The sequence below is a fragment of the Protobothrops mucrosquamatus genome, unplaced genomic scaffold (assembly GCF_001527695.2).
Source record: "Protobothrops mucrosquamatus isolate PMUCROS unplaced genomic scaffold, P.Mucros_1.0 scaffold48, whole genome shotgun sequence".
NCBI classification, from domain to species: domain Eukaryota; kingdom Metazoa; phylum Chordata; class Lepidosauria; order Squamata; family Viperidae; genus Protobothrops; species Protobothrops mucrosquamatus.
In genome coordinates, this window is record NW_015386430.1 from 3,222,997 (window position 1) to 3,240,586 (window position 17,590).

The window sequence follows — 17,590 nt, forward strand, 5'->3', positions numbered from 1 at the left end:
AGTCCCTTCCAACTTTATTATTATTATTATTATTATTATTAACCTCAATTGCCTGATAATCAGAAATGGAAAACAAATATTAAAATAAACATATTTTAACTGATAAGATATGGTGCTTTCTGTGAAAAATGCTATTAGAATTATTTCTAATAGTAAATTATATTTAAGGAAGGAGGACCTATTTCTCTCTACTATTTACTTAACCATTTTTTTCCGCCTTCTTTTTTAAAATAGTGCTTTTATTTTATTTTATTTAAATTTTATTTTATTTTATTTAAAAAATATAAGAAAAAAGAAAGGAAGCCAAAAATCAGCAAAAGTAATAGCTTTAGAAATGATCTTATATAATTGCTGATAAAAATAAAATACTGTCTCCTGTAATTAAGAATGTAGAAGTTTTTATCTTCCTATATGCACATAATCTAGTTTTATTTCTTCTTTTAGGATTAACTTAATAACCATATGGAATCCTTTGGCATTTTTACAGAGAATATGGTACTTGCCAAATATAGCCCAAGGAAGAGGATCAAGAAATTTGCCATCTTAAACATCTTGACAATTTTTTCTGGAGCCTTATAAAGACATAATGATGTTCAAAATGCAAAACATAGGAATGCTTTAATGACATTGTGATTAATCTATATAATAAAATGTAACATAAAATAATATAGCATAACATAATAATATAGGTTTTTGAATCAGCAATAACTCTTTGTTAATGAAGTAATCACACAAATGTAATTTTTGTTTCATAATGAAGAAAATCTTTGAGATCATGCAAGATTTTTTTTCATGAGATTCACTTATGCAGCTTATTGTCACATCCAAATAGGCTATAGTTTGAGTACTATGCTCTACTTATGTAATTGATGTTTGTGTAGTTGATATTTATACCTCAATGCTTAGCTTGATAATGTGTTGGAAAATCCTTCTTGAATTTTCAAATTGATTATGGTTATTCAGGGGCCCCTATCTTGATTGTTAGGGACTTTGGGATTATGGAAGACTAATTTTGCAAATATTTGTAGAAGTAATGTAACTGCAATTTCCATTTATATTTGCCAGATCTGCCAAACAGCAGGTACAATGATTTACACTTGGACGTTCTCAACAATTTATTGTCAGTTCTTACCACTTTGATCCTTTCCTCCTTGATTTTGGTCCAAAACATTACCATTTCTCTTAGATGTTTCCCTATTTTCTAATACTTCTATGCAACAATGGTACCTTGGTACTCATCCTTAATTAGTTCTGGGAGGTGGGATGAGTACCAAAAACGATGAGTACCAAACAATTTTTTCTATAAGGAATAGCAAGTGACAAGGCAGCTGACACCGACAAATTCTACTTGTGTGTTGAGTACCAAACAAACTATGAGTACTGGGACAAAATGTTCACATCAAAATGCTTTTAGTAGCAAATTTGATGAGTTTCAAAGCAACTGAGTACCAGCGTACCACTGTATATAGTTCCTTGCATAATTCATGCAACCTTAAAATGCCTTTTTCAACTAAGGGCTTTTCAGGAAATGGCCCTTTGGGTTTGGAGTTATCCCCCTTAATAATCTTGAGAAAACAGCTAATGTAAGCACACTGAAGAAAGATTTAAACATAATTATTTTGTTCTGAGAAGTAGTGGAAAAAGCTGTGCTGATCCTGGGCAAAATTGCAGAAACTCATCTGGATAGATAATATGTTGATATCTACATTTTACTATTTACAGATTCTATATTTAATTTAGGTATTATATTAAGAAATGTGGTTGTTGTTTGTCTAGCTGGTTGTACTATTTTGGTGTAATATTTGGGTTTGTATTAATTGATTATATCTAACATTGTTATGCATATTTTGAATTGATTTCCTGTATACCTCTTTTTAAATGAGAGAGAAAATAAGAACCATGCAGATCTTTAAATTCACTATAACAGGTTATGTTGCATAGTAGAAATGGCTAGGAATAGACAATCTCACTTGGAAGATCATAGAAAGTCAATGGATCCTGACACAATTTATTTATTAAAGGCTAATAAGATTCTTCAGGACAAAGTAATATCTCTGGAACCTCATTTTTACCAGTTCAGTTTATGTGAGATTGAAATTCTGTGAAAAGTGAGAAAAAATCAGCAGCAGGTTGTCTTTGTAGAACCTCAAGTGTCAATACAAAAATGTTGGCTTGTCTAAGTACACTCAGTTAGATATTGAGAGAGTTCTTTGTTTTGGTTTCTTTTTTTAAGATGAAAATACTTGGCCATTCATTAGAAAAAAATATATTGTATTTCAATAGCCAGATTAAAAAGTTTTCTACTATTTAATTAGTTTTTACCAGATTACAAAATGAAGTTTGACAGTGTATTGAGAAATACTGGTTAAGGAAAGAAACTTTATTATTTCATCAGGTTTCTAGCTGTCCTTTGAAAATATCAAACGGCACTTAAGAAGAATTTCATAATCCTGTAGAAATGGAAAAATAGAAGCTATGAGTTCTTAATCTGGACAAAAGATATCAGGGATGGAACAAAGTTCAGCTATTGTTGATAAGTGTCTGTAGATTTTATTTTTAAGGTCTTTGCTGATAAATTTGAACTTATCCTGATTTCTTATCCCCAGTTTTGAAGCAAATGAGAGAAAATCTACTTGAAGATTGGCGATAAATATGATTAAGGGCAGTGCAACTCCAAATCCCTGCTATATTTATTTGATCACATTTTTTTTAAAAAAAATTGTATTAAAACAAATTGTGGTAGATGCATCTGAGAGGATTTAATTATGCAAATCAAGATTATGATTATACTTGGGGTACCAGCCAACAGGCAGACCTTTACATTCACTATAACATTTTTTGTTACAGAAAGATGGATATTCTTTTACATGGAAATTATTATGCTATATAATCTCAACAATAAACTGGATATTGATAAACAATCCCTCATTAGTGTGGTTTAGAGAACAGTAAAATTAGCTTAATTGCAAATAAAAAACTTTTCCTGAAAAATACTATTACTCTTAAATCAGTGGCAATGATTGGTCTTTATTGAATTGCTCCTTATTAATTAAATTTTGTGGTTAAAATATGTATCTGAAAAAACAAGCTTTTAGCATAAGAAACAGTACAGAGCCATTACTATACAAATGTTTAGTGAAAAATGAGGAGACAATTTCAGGAAAAATGAATTTCAAGATATTCTGGGTATCAAAACACATCAATTAAATATATACTACAAAGCTCAAAGCTGAGAAAAAGGTTTCTTCTATATTTGCTTATATATAAAACTGAGATATTTATAGACACTTAAAAAAATCTTCATAATTAACTTTGTGAACTCTAAAGCTTCCTCCTTCTGTTATGTATTCAAGATGAGCAGTGATTAATATTTATATGTTACTTATATGAAAGGGTGTAGGTCTATACATATGTTGTATATAGTATGTTTTGCCCACATATAGATAGATAGATAGATAGATAGATAGATAGATAGATAGATAGATAGATAGATAGATAGATAGATAGATAGATAGATAGAAAGATAGAGATAATGTGGGCACAACGGCACACATTAAAAATGAAATTTAGTTGCTTGCTCTCAAAGTATACACATACATAACACACATTTAAACATACTATATACAACATATGTATAGACCTACACCCTTACATATAAGTAACATATAAATATTAATCACTGCTCATCTTGAATACATAACAGAAGGAGGAAGCTTTAGAGTTCACAAAGTTAATTATGAAGATTTTTTTAAGTGTCTATAAATATCTCAGTTTTATATATAAGCAAATATAGAAGAAACCTTTTTCTCAGCTTTGAGCTTTGTATATCTATCTATCTATCTATCTATCTATCTATCTATCTATCTATCTATCTATCTATCTATCTATCTATCTATCTATCATATATCTATAATCTGTGTACCTACGGCTTTATTTTGACAGAAAGAACTTTCACATTATGTACAAGTCTCTTTTTGAAACAATCTGTGAAGTTATTTCATGAAAGGACCATTTTTCTAAATGTGAAAGGCTACATCAAGTTAAAAATACATGTATTTGATTGTTATTTTGCTGAAGTTCTAATATTTTTTCTGTGCATTATAAAGCAAGAGCAAAAAGATCTAATATAACAAGCAACAATTTTCTCAGATGAAGGGTCAACATACTAAGACATTTCAAGATATATTGTTGTCTTTAGATTCAATACACATTTCATGTAGTAGCCCTTGGATACCCAGTGTGATTCTTGGCAAATTCCAATGTATCCAACACTTCGTGATCTTGTCAATATTTATACTTGTATAGATTTTATTTTAAATATTTCAATTAAAAACCAATTAAACTAGATGCCAGTATGCTGTGAAGAGGTATGGTGAAAAACCATTTGCATATTTTTTTTGCTTATATTATCCTACGATTTATCTCTTCTTTTCAAAAATCTACATAATTTCTTCTAAAAAGGAATAGCCAGATGTCATCTATAAATCTGTGCATGCTATAAAACAAAGCAATAATCTTATATATTACTTATTCATTTTCAAGAATGTTTCTCTATCCCTCACTGACTTAATAGATCTAAAATAATTTCCTAGAAAATAAAAATGGTGGTTGCCTCATCCTAGTGTTTTCTTCTGCCCAGAAAAAAAGCTAAATGAGAAAAAAATAACCTTTTTGCAGATCTAGGAGGGATGATATAGAAATGGTTGCTTTGTTATATATTAACTGAGCTGAAAAAGAATTTTCTGTATATCTCTGTGTCCTTTAGCGACCATCTGGATTTTGAAAATTCCAATACATGTGCACAGTGTTGTGGTATACCTACCAGTATTATGATACATCTACCAGTATTGGATACACCTACCATGGCAACCAATGTATCCATTGGCATCCAAACAGATGATGTAATCCCATTTAAGTTCAAAATTGTGAAGTCACATTCACAAAGGACAGCTATGTGTAATATATGGACACAAAATTATTTTATGAGAACAAAACTGAGTTTTTATCATGATGATGATGATGATCATCATCATTATTATTATTATTACTACTACTACTACTACTACCTTTTAAACACAATCACCAATAAAAGAAGCAGAAAACAAAACAATACACCAATTCTATGCATTTCATCCTGGAACATTTGAGCTACATTATCTGGGCTTTAGTACTCAATATTCCTGTTTGCTATCTCTGTGTCATTTGGATTTTTGCAGCACAAATCTGGTAGCCCTGTTGAAGACATACCTATACAGGTGAATCTGTGGTAGCCTTTAGATTGAAACAGTTTCAGTTCGTCGTGTGAAAAGGAACTGCCATTCGTCAAAAGCATGAGAAGAAGCACGAAAGTTAAGGAATGAACTTTCTTCCAATACATATTCTTTCTGAAGGAATAAAGATGAAAAATTACAAGGGATTAGAAGCAAAATCAGGAATAAGAAATAACTGAGATTCTTAGGTCAGCATCCCCAGAGGATCTGAAAATATTTGGACCATATCATTATATTCAGCTGCATGACCAAAGTAAGGTCAATGGGAATTGCCAGTCAAAATATCTAGAACAGACTTTCCTAGTTGCTGTCCAGATTGCGGAGTTCAGCTCTTCCACTGACTTCATCATTACTGAAATTTTTGACAGCTCAGTTTCATATGTAGAGAACAATATAGACTAGCTGGGAAAAACACATCTAGATAAACTTTATTTGAAAAATGCATACAGTGAATTCTCATAAATTTCCTTTTCTACAAAACAACTTTGATGGGACAGGCAGCAAAGGCTGTAAGGAGCTCCTCCAAAAGCAAAAGCCTTCTTTTATTTTATTTTACTTTTATTTTAACTTTTTAACCCTTTTTAACATTGCATTTTTAATCTACCCACTTTTAACCTATTTTAACTTACTTTTAACTTTTTTAACTACTGGAGAGGCCACCATTTGTTTACCTACATTTTAACAATTCTACAAGCCAGGATTACTAAGAATGGGGAAAAGGAGAAAGAGACAGCACTCTACAGCAGAGAGTTCATCCAAGCCACTGAAGCAGCAGAAAATGGAAGATTACACTGCAAATAGACAGTCTGTTCCAATAAGTAATTCATCTGCAGTCGCCTTATCAGATAAATTTAATTTATGTGACTCATTGGAATGGGACTTACAAACCGAACTGGAAAGCAAACAGCACGTAGAATTGTCCTCCTTCTCGGAGAATTGCTCCCCTTCTTGGAACTCAGCAGCAGCCCTCTTTGCACAGGAGGAAGATGTAATAAATTTAAAGGGGGAAAATGTGACAGATTTCCTCTCTAGACAATGTTTGCTTACGGCTCAAACTGTTAACTCAATATATGAACTCTTATCAACCATCATAAATAAGGTTGACTGCTTGAAATAATCTTTTGTAAAGTTTGTTAGGAGCCAGCCAAATACTGCAGAAGGACATGGGAGGACAACCACAGATAGACATGGGATGGCTAATTCAGAAAATGAAACTAGAGAAGGGCCTTGTCTTCCTTCCATTAAAGAAAAATGTTTAAGTATGAAATAGATTTTAAACCACACAAGCATCTTTTGTATTAAAATTGACACAATCACCTTCCCCCCCCCAAACCTTAAAATGGATTTAAAATAAGAAGGGGAAAACCACTTGACTTGATTCACAAGCTTGTTGTTTAACATTGTCTAGTGACCTGGTTGAAATAATTGCTGATTTATTCCTGCCCAACTTTGAATCATTTGATGGAGGTAGCTCTTGACAGTATAAAAAGCTGTATCTGAAGAAAAAATATTCTGAATGAAACTATTTAATGCCTTTTTTTCTTTTTCAGTATGCAACCACCTGATTATTTTTATCATTCATGCAATGGGAACATCCTTTTTAACCTGCAAATTTCCCATTAGGATAGATGTATTTCAATCATTTGATAGTAATTTTAAAACCCCAAAACAATTACTAGAAAATAGAAAAACCATCCAAACACTCTTTGTTGTTGTAAATCTCAAAATCAAGTCTTTATAGCAGTGATGATAACAGAAAAAAATGGCTTTCATTCTGACAGCCGGCTAGAAAATGCCAAATTGATTCCATTAGTTTAAATTAACACCCCCAACCTAAATTTCTAAACCTATATGACAAGATGTAAAACTGTACTTTCTCAAATCTTTAGATGTGTTTTCCAAGACATCCTCAGATTTTATTTAATATGATAGGTGATGAAGTTGATCATATATTTAATTAAATAATAATAATATTATCCATACTTCATATTAATAATATATCCTAGCTTCTGGACTGCACACTAATTCAAATTTTAATACAGCCCAGACAAACCTGTTGTATTCTAAGCCATGTTTGAATGGTTCAAGATACAGTCTTCATGCTGCCATAGAATGATGTTCTCCTTTATCATAAAGTCATTCTTTTACTTTCCAAAGCTAAATTCTCTATAGGAATGGGGGGCATGGGGGGCAGGGCTGGTCCAGTCCAAATCTAGTTTACATATAAACAATCATAAGATAAAAGAGTTCCAAGGCTTATCCAATAATTGTGCAGCACATTGGACAGATAAACAAGGAATGAAATCTCAACTTTATGAAAGACACCTACATTTTTATTTCAATAACCGAAGTTAATTGACTGATTGACAAAATGAGCTATTGGTTAGGAATAGTTCAACAGAATTTTACTCTGTGTCCCACAAAAAGCACATATTATACCAGAATTACAGTGAAATCAAAACTGAACACATGTTGGAAAGGAGCCATAAAAGCACATAATACAGCTATTTGTACTTCACTAGAACAATATAATTCATTGTTGGGAAAAGTTGGATTTGAGAGATCTGTATTCTTTACTGATTGCTGAGGATAAAAACGCTACTCATCTTCCTGTTTATTTGGAGTGGCAACTTAAAACACTTCAGATACTGCTGGTCTTTTGTCATCCGCCAAACTTCCTTGAGCTGCTGGGAGTTGAAAATCAGAAGAATCTGTTGCAAGTTGTCTAGAATCCATGTTTACTATATCATACAATTTCAGTGCTTTTTATCTTTCCTAACCCTGAATCTGGATAACAAACAATCTATGAATCCTGAAAACCAACATTCCATGCTGCAGAACTTACTTTCAAGGATAAATTGTCAGCCTAATGAAGTTATTCGACAATACAAATCCAGCCCACTACATCAAATAGAAAAAAGTAGTGCTGGGAGTGGGGTTTCAGGCAAAAGCCCCTATAACTTTCTATAAAATCTGCTAGAAGACAACTGATGAAGCTTTTCACATTACTGCATCTTTATACCAAACCAAATCATAGCAAAAACCCATCAACAAATCAGGAGACAACTCCCATGCTAAGTAAAGACATTGAGTCTTACCAGTAATTTTGATCACTCAGCACAAGGAATGTATTTTGTGAGGACAGAGCTTCTTTCAAAGAAACGGACTTCTGTGATGGTTTTCCTCTTCCTGTTTTCTTAACAACTGTGGCTGATTAATATGCAGGCGGGACTATATTTGCTCATAAACTTTATATAACTGAAACTAAAATGTGAAGGAAAAGAAGATATCTGCTCTCCAAAAACTATTACTTTATCACAAAGCAGATGCATTTTTAAAGCTTGCCTTACACTTTTTCCTTCTATTATCAAGAGAATAATGTGTATTTAGAGAGATAGCTATGTATAGAAATACAAAACATTTATATTCCATCGTTGGCTTTCAGAATAATCTTCCATGTGTTTCTCAAATCTATTTGTCAAATCTAAATGACAAATTTAGCTGATAAGCAAAAGAGTTCTGAAGCTTAAGGGGAAATGCAAATCCTAAAAATAGCAGTGAGCCCTCTGCCAAATCAAATTATGTTGCAGCTGGTGCTTTAGGAGAATATCACCCCAAATTTCTGTTTTTTAAGTATTAGTTAATAGAGGCAGTAAATGTCATAGCTCAGATTACTTGTTCTGATGGTGGGGGAGGGAGTTCTATGCTGTCTCTGGAAAAGACCCCAACTCCTGTTTCCCTACCATTACAGTGTCAGATTTAATTGAACAAAAGAATTCAAATGAAATAATCAGATTTTTCTTTTTTTTCTTTTTCTTTTTTTAAATATGAGAGATGGTTAAGTCAAGGATGGGTTGTTTGTTATTTTTGGTTATTGGACAAAAGAAGACAAGAAGTTACAGTTGCTTGAGTGATAGTTCTCCCTGCAAACACTCCCTGTTTTCTTAGCATTCCCATTTCAAAAATCTTCTGACAGAAGAACCAGGAGCTTGAATTGGAAACAGAAAATTTGGAGAAGATAAAGGCTGATCACATCTCACTTGAGATTGCCCAAATCTCTTATGTGTGGCATTGCCTTTTATACCTTGGAGCAATAACACCTTTCTTGTAGGATTTTCTCTGCTCAAGTTGCAGGAATAAATGTGGTAAGCAGGGCAGAGAATAGGTTTTATTTTGGTTTCTTGAATAAGATTATTTGGGTCCATTTTAAATTTGACAAAAAAAGAAAGTGAAGGAGCTGTTTCGTAAATATCTACATTCCCACCATTAGTGAAGAAAAACGAATTGTATTAGGGAATTGGGGTGAGGATGAAGAATTGGCATCTATTTCCAAAATCCTTTTCTTTCTCTGAAAGGCCCCAAAACTATAGAATTCTAAAGAAACTCAAAGGCTGTTTGATGGATTATCATATGGCAGACAAAGACATGCTCCTTTCCCTGGTTGTACCAGAGCAGCAACATAGTTAGTGCTGTGCTTGTTTTGTCAGCATTTCTTCTGCAATCTTGATGTAACAAATGCATATCTAACCCTGGAACTAATAGAAGGTGCAATTGAAGTCCTGTCAAGCTGTGAGGATATGTACGGGAACAACTGAGTCAGATTCAAACTCAAAAATACGAATTGTCTCTGCATTCAAAAGCCAACTGACTCAATGATATTTAATCTTTGGTTCTGGGACAAAGTGGTATATAATTGGAGGGAGGGGGATCCTTCTGTATCCACAACTCCTGTTTGAGAGGTAGGTTCCAATTATGATCAAGTGGACTTGCTTATTCTCTCATCTGTCGATCTACGCATATAAAAGAGGAGGGGGGAGTCCCTGAAGATTTTACTCTGCTAGTCATTGCCAACTGTAGGGGTTGGGCTCATCTCCATCTCAAAGCCATTGTTATTTGAAGACATTTCTGTTACCTTGAAGTGGTCCCTATTTATTTACTCGCTTTTGCATGCATTCGAACTGCTGGGTTGACAGGAGTGGGGATGAGAACAGGGGCACATTGTGTGGTGCTTGGGTCTCAAACTTGGCCTCCTAGTTTTCCAGCTAACAAGCCCAGCATCTTAATTGCTGAGCCATTACACCGCTCTATCTAAGCACAGAGGCCACTCCAACTGCAAATGATTCAGAATAGCCTGTAAGTCTGGTAAAGTTATTTTTCACTCTCTAGAAGATGAATTGTTGAATTGTTGACATCCTCCGCCATTTTTTAAAAAGGAAAAGTAGCTGCAGGAGTTCCAGCTCCTTCACAACCACAAAAACCTTAAAGCGTGAATGGACATATCAGGAACTATATTGTCAAAGGAAACTGGCTGAAGCAACTGAAAACACAAATTTGCTGACATAAAGTATGTCATTTAAAGCTCCCTCCCCCGTTGTGCATCAATGTGACCTTCCATTGCTCATAGGAAGAAGATAGGATGGTAAACACCCTCTCCAAAAAGTAGGGCTACTTTAATTGCAGGTAGACAGTAAGAAACAAACACTATAGTACAATACAACACAAAACACAATACAGTCACTTCTGGAAATCAAATCAAATCAAATGAAACTTTATTTGGTCATAGATCAGCAAGTAAAATACAAGAGTCACAATTAATTAAGATAAAATAATATATATATATAGTTATTCTAAAATACCTTAAAAGGGTTAGAGTTAATAGTACAGTGTACTGTGCAGACCGTAGAACAGTACTTGGCTGTCATCATGAAATTATAATCAGATTGATCTGATAATAATATCTTGAAATAAAACAAATTGGAATGACCAGGATATTTAGTAAAGAGTGGACATAATAATTCCTGGTGAGCTCTTGCATAGAGAAAGAAATACATGTCCCATCCATTCAATTATTCCTCCACTACATGGACAAAGTCTCCTTTTGAAGGGGATTATTGTGGTATAGCTATTGGGAGGACATTGAATCTGTCTAATGATAAGGACCTTCTGAATTTTGGGATTGTTATGCGACAGAGATATCTAGCTGATTGCAGAAGATGTGCAGAGTGGATCAAAAATGAGTTTCTGGGTAGAGCTGGACAGTTTGCTTGCAGTTCTAGATCAATGACCAATGACCAATGATGTCTTATTTAACAACTGCAGGTAAGCTCTTTAATGAATGAGCTGGAAATGAGGTCCTAAGTCTGTCATGGCCACATAATGTCTGACTTAAAGATTGTGTCATTTAGCAATGGAGTGGCCAGTCTCAATTATGGTTGTTAAGAGAGGACTATCTGTTTATGTATTTCTGCATCTAGTTAGCAGTTTCTAATAAGTTTTGATGGAAAAGCAATATAACTCAACTTTTTCCATAATAAGGGGCAAAGATACATATGTTCACATTTTACCCAGAGTTATGAAGAGCCAGTAAAATTTCTGATCTGGTTTGCTCTTGAACCTTTCCATTTTATTCTGCTAAAATTAATTTGTCATAGTATGGGGATAAGGACTTTTACCTACAAATGGCAATAATGGAAGATATGAGGCAGAATCTTTACATTCCTACATGCAGCTGTGTACTTTGTGCCTCTAGGGAATCCCAATCAACTATACAGTTTATATGAAGCAATCCTCAGTGATGGTGAACTCAGAATTTCATTTTTCTTGCAGAAGTCAATACAGCAAAATCAATGCAAAATTGTATCTACAAAGAAGAGGGTATTCAAATAGCATTCATCTCTGAAGGTCTCTTGTTCTAACACAAAGACTCTGCAAAAATATAGTTCTTGATGGCATAATTAATTCATACACACTTAAGCTTTTATACGCTGCAGGATATCTAACCAGTAGACTGACTGGAATTTTCATCGCTTTCCTCTGAATCTTTTCAACTGAGTTAACTAACCAAGTCAATATGAATAGCAAATTACAGTGTATTATGATACTAATTGAGAAGTACATATTAATTTTCAAATTGTTTAGCTAATTATTACATCTTGTTGAATGCCTCTGAATAAGTATTCTAGTCAAAAGATTTTTTTCACGTGTAAATGTCCCATGGAGTTGGTAAATATAGCTTTTGTAGGAACATAGTTGAACGAAGAAAATTTGTTCTTCTGCTTCAAAATCAGTTTGATCTATCCCCATCTATATTAATTTTAAAGAAGAATAGTTTCCTTTTTAAAACACACAATTTTTTAACATGGAGTCTGAGCAGTAACTATACAAATATAATAAAAAAGCTCAGCAAGATATAGATTATGATTTCCCTTTCCATTTTTATCCAACATAAATATCATGCTTGGATCATTTAAAGATGAGGGCTTTGTAAAATCAAGTACCTAAATAGCTACTTTGCCAATTTTGGTGATCTTGAACAAGGCCAAATCACTGACCCATGGTTTAAGTTTTATAAATGGGCTTTTTAATGAAAAAGCAGGGCTTTTTTTCCTCACAGAACGCCCAGAACAGAGTTCTGGCACCTTTTTTGGATGGAACCTTGTAGGGTAGGCAAGGCGGGTTGTATGACATGTGTGAGTTCTGGCACCTTTTTTTTTTTTTTTTTTAAGAAAAAAAGCACTGTGAAAAAGTATTTGTTAGCTTTAAAGGTTAACCTATTGTGATGACTACAGGTGGTTCTTTTTAACAATCCTAATTGGAACCAGAATTGCCATCACTAAGTATAGTGATTGTTAGACAAAACATCACATGACTGCATTGTAATAACAATTCCAGTCACTCTGGTTGTGATTATTAGATGAGGATCTCCCTATCATTCAGTGAGGACTTCACATTTTTCCTTCTGTGCCATGCTGAACTCTATTTCAATTTCCTCCACCACATATCTATGGCCCCCATCTCAGTCTTTTTGGGCACTCTACTCTGCTGCCGCCTACATCTGCACTCCCTCCCCCAGCCAGCCCCAGCTAATCTTCACTGTCTTCCTCCTCCTTTTGGTGATAAAGCTGGCTGGGCAAAGCAGACAGGAAGGCCTCATGAAGCCTTATAAAAGACCAGTAGCTACTTTGGCCAAGTGAAGGGGAAGAAAACAGATAGAGTAGGGGTGTCAAACTGTTGTCCCATGGGCCGGATGTGTCACACAGAAGCCGCGCCCACCCCAGCTCTGGCAAGGGAAAAAAGTCGCAATACGTCATGACACGTCACGTGATGTGGCGAGTATGACATCCCTGAGATAGAGTAAGTGCAGTGACAGTGGCAATGAAAAATTGGTGCCTCTGTAGGCATAGATATTCCTCAGTCAGGAATTAAACTGAAAATTATTAAACTGTAATACATCAGAAGCCATGCTATGGAAAAAAGTGGGAAAAATTTTATAATCAATTTTACTTCCTTTGGAGTGTGCACTCCGTATAGATTTGCCAGAATCTATACGACAGAATCCAAACACCCAAGCAAGAAGAGTCTGGGACCTTGGAGTGTAAAGAATGAGAAAAATGATTTCCTTATGTTTGCATTTGTTGTAAATATATAGATACATCATAATCACACATAATACAAAGTCCATTGCAAGCTTTCCACTAGGGTGAAAAATTAATTATTTGTGCAATGATATCATTCATTTCTGTAATCCCTGACACTTCAGTTATGACTGATGATTGGAAGAAATAAATATCAAGACTTCAGAGATTGAAGTAACTTTTATATAAAATCCATCATCTCTTGGTTAAAAAATCTAGCTTTATTTTTAGTTCTAGTGTTCCAAAGGAGGTGTTCTCCAAGAACACTGTAATTTAATTTCCTTTCATGTAACTGTGAGTTTATAAAATCCACCTATGAAATTAAGCCGATTAACAGATTCTTCAGCCTAGAGTTGATCACTTGAGAAAAGCTTTAATTACCATACCAGAGAAGGAGAGAAGAGAGAGCAGATAAGAGAAGACAAGAAAAGAAAAGGCAAGAGAAGAGAAGCACACATTAAATCATCAACTAATTTTCATTTGTCTGCAACACCTTTGAAGTTATGTTGGACATCTGCCAAAGGTACCTATGACCCAGTTCTGAAATTCCAGTGGCTGTGCCCCCATATTCACATGACTACATTTCTGGCATTCAGCAACCAGGCCATACTTATGGCCATTTACAGCATCACAAGATCATGTGACCACAATTTACAATGTTTTTGCTGAAAATCGGCATTTACTTCTGATTTCTGGGGGGGGGAATCCTATGGTGAACAACAGGTTTGCTTAATGACAGCAGATTCACTTAATGACCATGGTGATTTGCTTATGTCCAAAAAAGGACATAAAATCGACTAAGTCAAATGATGACCTACTTTATGACCATTACTACTTATGATCATACTGGGCAGACTCCATTACAGTTGTAAGTTGAGGACTACCTGTAGCTCATTGTTTAATGTCGTTTCATTGACTAGCAATTCAGTTGTGCTGTTTTTCTCTATCACCTCTCCCACTTACTTTCAATTGATTTCACCTAACAAACTGTTCCAGCAGGGGGCAAATCTTCTCAATTCCAAGATTAACCTCAATTCCAATGTTATTAAGATTAATCATTGATATTTAACCTCTTTGCTGTGGGAGCTCCTGTAAGCCAAAAATCATGCTTGATTTTTGTCTGATCTAATTCCTATTGCTGTCAATCATTCATAGAATTAGTCCTGCATATAGGCCCCAAAGGACCAAAGGACCCAAATTTGTTTCAGGTGATCATGGAGGTGTACCAGTGGCCAGCACTTCAAGGATCAGTCATAACTATCAATTGTTTAGTTCCACCATAACTCATGAATGTTGGTATGCAAGGACTACCTGTATTGATAAAATCCAGATTATTGCATACATACCGTAGTACCTCAGTACTACGGTATAAGTACCTCAGTACTACGGTATGAGTACTACTATTCAAAACTCATTGAATTTGATACTTGATGCATTTTGATGTGAAAATGTTGTGCCAGTACTCATTATTTATTTGGTATTTGACATGCTGCAATAGGAAGAGGAGGGTAACTGCGGAGAATGGACAGGAAGTCAGGCATGCCAGGAAGGTCACTGCAGAAGGAAGCAGGGGATGGCCACAGAATGCGGACAAGAAGTCGGCCATCCTGGGAAGGTCACTGACATAGGAAGAGGGAATGAAAGGAAGTTCCTCCTGGCTAAAACAAAGGGTCACATGGTAAGTCACATAGTTTGTTTGGAACTTGTCGATTTTAGTATTCATCGCACCTCCTAGAACCAATTAACGTTACCTACTGAGGTATCACTGTATTTTTCTATAATTGTCATAGTTGATATGCAAGAAGCATGTATAAAATTGTAGCTTTAATTTAATTTTGCTTCACTTATTCTTTTTACATAGTGCCCAGACAAAGGGCAAAGCTTTAATCTCTGCCTTTATCTCCTTAGTAACCAATCACAGAGAGCTATTAACTTAATGGTTAAATGTTTTCCCATATTGTATAAAAAGCTCCTTCCATTTAAATCACTCATTCCATGCAGCTGAACAATATTGACAGAACATAGGTCATCCCCTAAGGCACTTTAAGAAAAATGTAACAAGACATGGAAACTTATTGTCTGCTTTGGAAAAAGGAAACTTGAAAGCATCACACATATTCTTGAAGACAGCTCAGACTCAGATTGATACAGGATGGCAGAAAAAACCCTAACTCTCACCAACATAATAATAATAATAATAATAATAATAATAATAATAATAATAATAATAATAATAATAATAATAATAATAATAATAATAGGCTTGGAATTAAGAGTCTGGTATGCAGTCTTAAATCACACCTTACTTTAAATTCTGTGTAAGTCAAACCAAATTAAGTCATTATATCATTGGTCATGACTGAATAGACTCCAAACAAGTATTACCTCTGCCAATGTTTATCTTTGAAAGGGACTATCTGCCTCTTTTGCTGCTTCTAGTAAGTGCACTGCCAGAGAGCTGCAGCTTTGTCACAACCAAGTCTTTCTCTGAAGAGGTCAAAATGTGCCAACATGACATGTTAATTTAATACTTCATTGTGGCCAGTAATGGAGGAAACCCCCACAGAAAGTCCCAAGATTTGCAAATATTTATAACAATCCTTATGATGCCTCATATCATCAAATTATTAGAGGTAGCAAAATCATGCCAAGTCCTATGTGCAAATGTATAGGCTTCTACAGTCTTGCATTAACCTTGGCCTCCTGGAAAAGCAAGTGAAAATCTAAGTGTTTATTATTTGAGCAATTTTTGAAAGTTTTTGCGTTTAAGTTGGAGCAGGACAGTTCCTTCATTAGTTTAGTCTTTTTGCTACACAACTGGAAACCAACTGAACTTTTTCCTGGTACATGTTTTTTCTGTTTTAAAATAAGTCTTTTGGATCACATAAGATTATCCATGACACAACCTGAAAATTGAGCAAGGATTATTTCCCTATAAACTTTAAAAGTGGCCCAAATGTTACATCACAAAACCATGGGAAGTTTGAAAAAATAGAAATCATATGTACAAAAAATTACAAAAAAGAGTATAATTGAATTTTCTACAAACTATGCACCAGAAAGTGCATGCTCCTTCAGAACATTAAACAAACAGAAATCAATTCCTAGGTGAGAACCAACCCACTTTTTGTTTTCTATTATGATTTTGATTTTGCATAATTGATAGGGATGGCCTACGGATACTGAGGAGGAATAAAACAAAAGTGATGAAACTAACATGCTGGAAGTGCTTTCAAATCAGCTCAGTTAGTTCTGGAGTCAACTAAACCTGATGCAAAATCTTACTGGAAAAAAATCTGGAAGCCAATAAAATATCATATTGCTATTTTTATTTAAAAGGACCTGTTTGAGGTTGGTAAGATTCTGGAACTTTGCAAGCTGCCTAAAAAAGTTAATCCAAGATATTTGTGGCTACATAACAGATAATTATTCTATACAATGCATAGCATATAGGTTCATGTAAATGCTCCTTACAAATCACTGAGCTACTACATATATATATATATATGTTTTCTGAGGTTTTCGCGGGTGTTTGTATGTAGGTCTTTAGTTATTCGGGTTTTCTCCCGTGTAGAATTAGAAGTGTCTTGGCGACGTTTCGACGAAGTCACATTCGTCATCTTCAGGCTGGTGTCTTCAGCTTCGTGCTTCTGGGAGCACATAAGCCCAGCCGGACTCTTCGTTCTTGCCTTATGAGACCGAAAGACCCCCTCCCTACTGCTGAGAAGTCTGGGGTGATTTATAAAATCAGCTGTGAAGGCTGCCCCAGCAATTATGTAGGTGAAACATCTAAAAGAGTCAGAACAAGAGTCCAGGAACATAGACTGGCCGTCAGAAGGGGAGAACAATACTCTCAGATCCTCACTCATATGGTGGAGCATGGCCACAAATTTAGCTTTGACACAG

At 34.5% G+C, this 17,590-nt stretch overlaps 2 protein-coding genes across 2 annotated transcripts in view; one reads left to right on the forward strand and one right to left on the reverse strand.

Annotated features, from left to right (window-relative positions):
* AOAH (acyloxyacyl hydrolase) overlaps positions 1–8,425 on the reverse strand; it is a 94,205-nt gene extending 85,780 nt beyond the window's left edge. Inside the window, exons 1-2 of the mRNA XM_015811769.1 lie at positions 8,369–8,425; positions 5,248–5,384 (exon numbers count right to left, since the gene is read on the reverse strand). Of these exons, the coding sequence (XP_015667255.1) occupies positions 5,248–5,377 (130 nt within the window). The 5' untranslated portion in view covers positions 5,378–5,384; positions 8,369–8,425. The remainder of the gene's footprint in view (positions 1–5,247; positions 5,385–8,368) is intronic.
* Positions 5,980–17,590, forward strand: part of LOC107283784 (ATP-dependent RNA helicase DHX29) — an 18,461-nt gene continuing 6,850 nt past the window's right edge. The window contains exons 1-2 of the mRNA XM_015811733.1: positions 5,980–6,258; positions 9,247–9,377. Coding sequence (XP_015667219.1) covers positions 5,980–6,258; positions 9,247–9,377 — 410 coding nt within the window. The remainder of the gene's footprint in view (positions 6,259–9,246; positions 9,378–17,590) is intronic.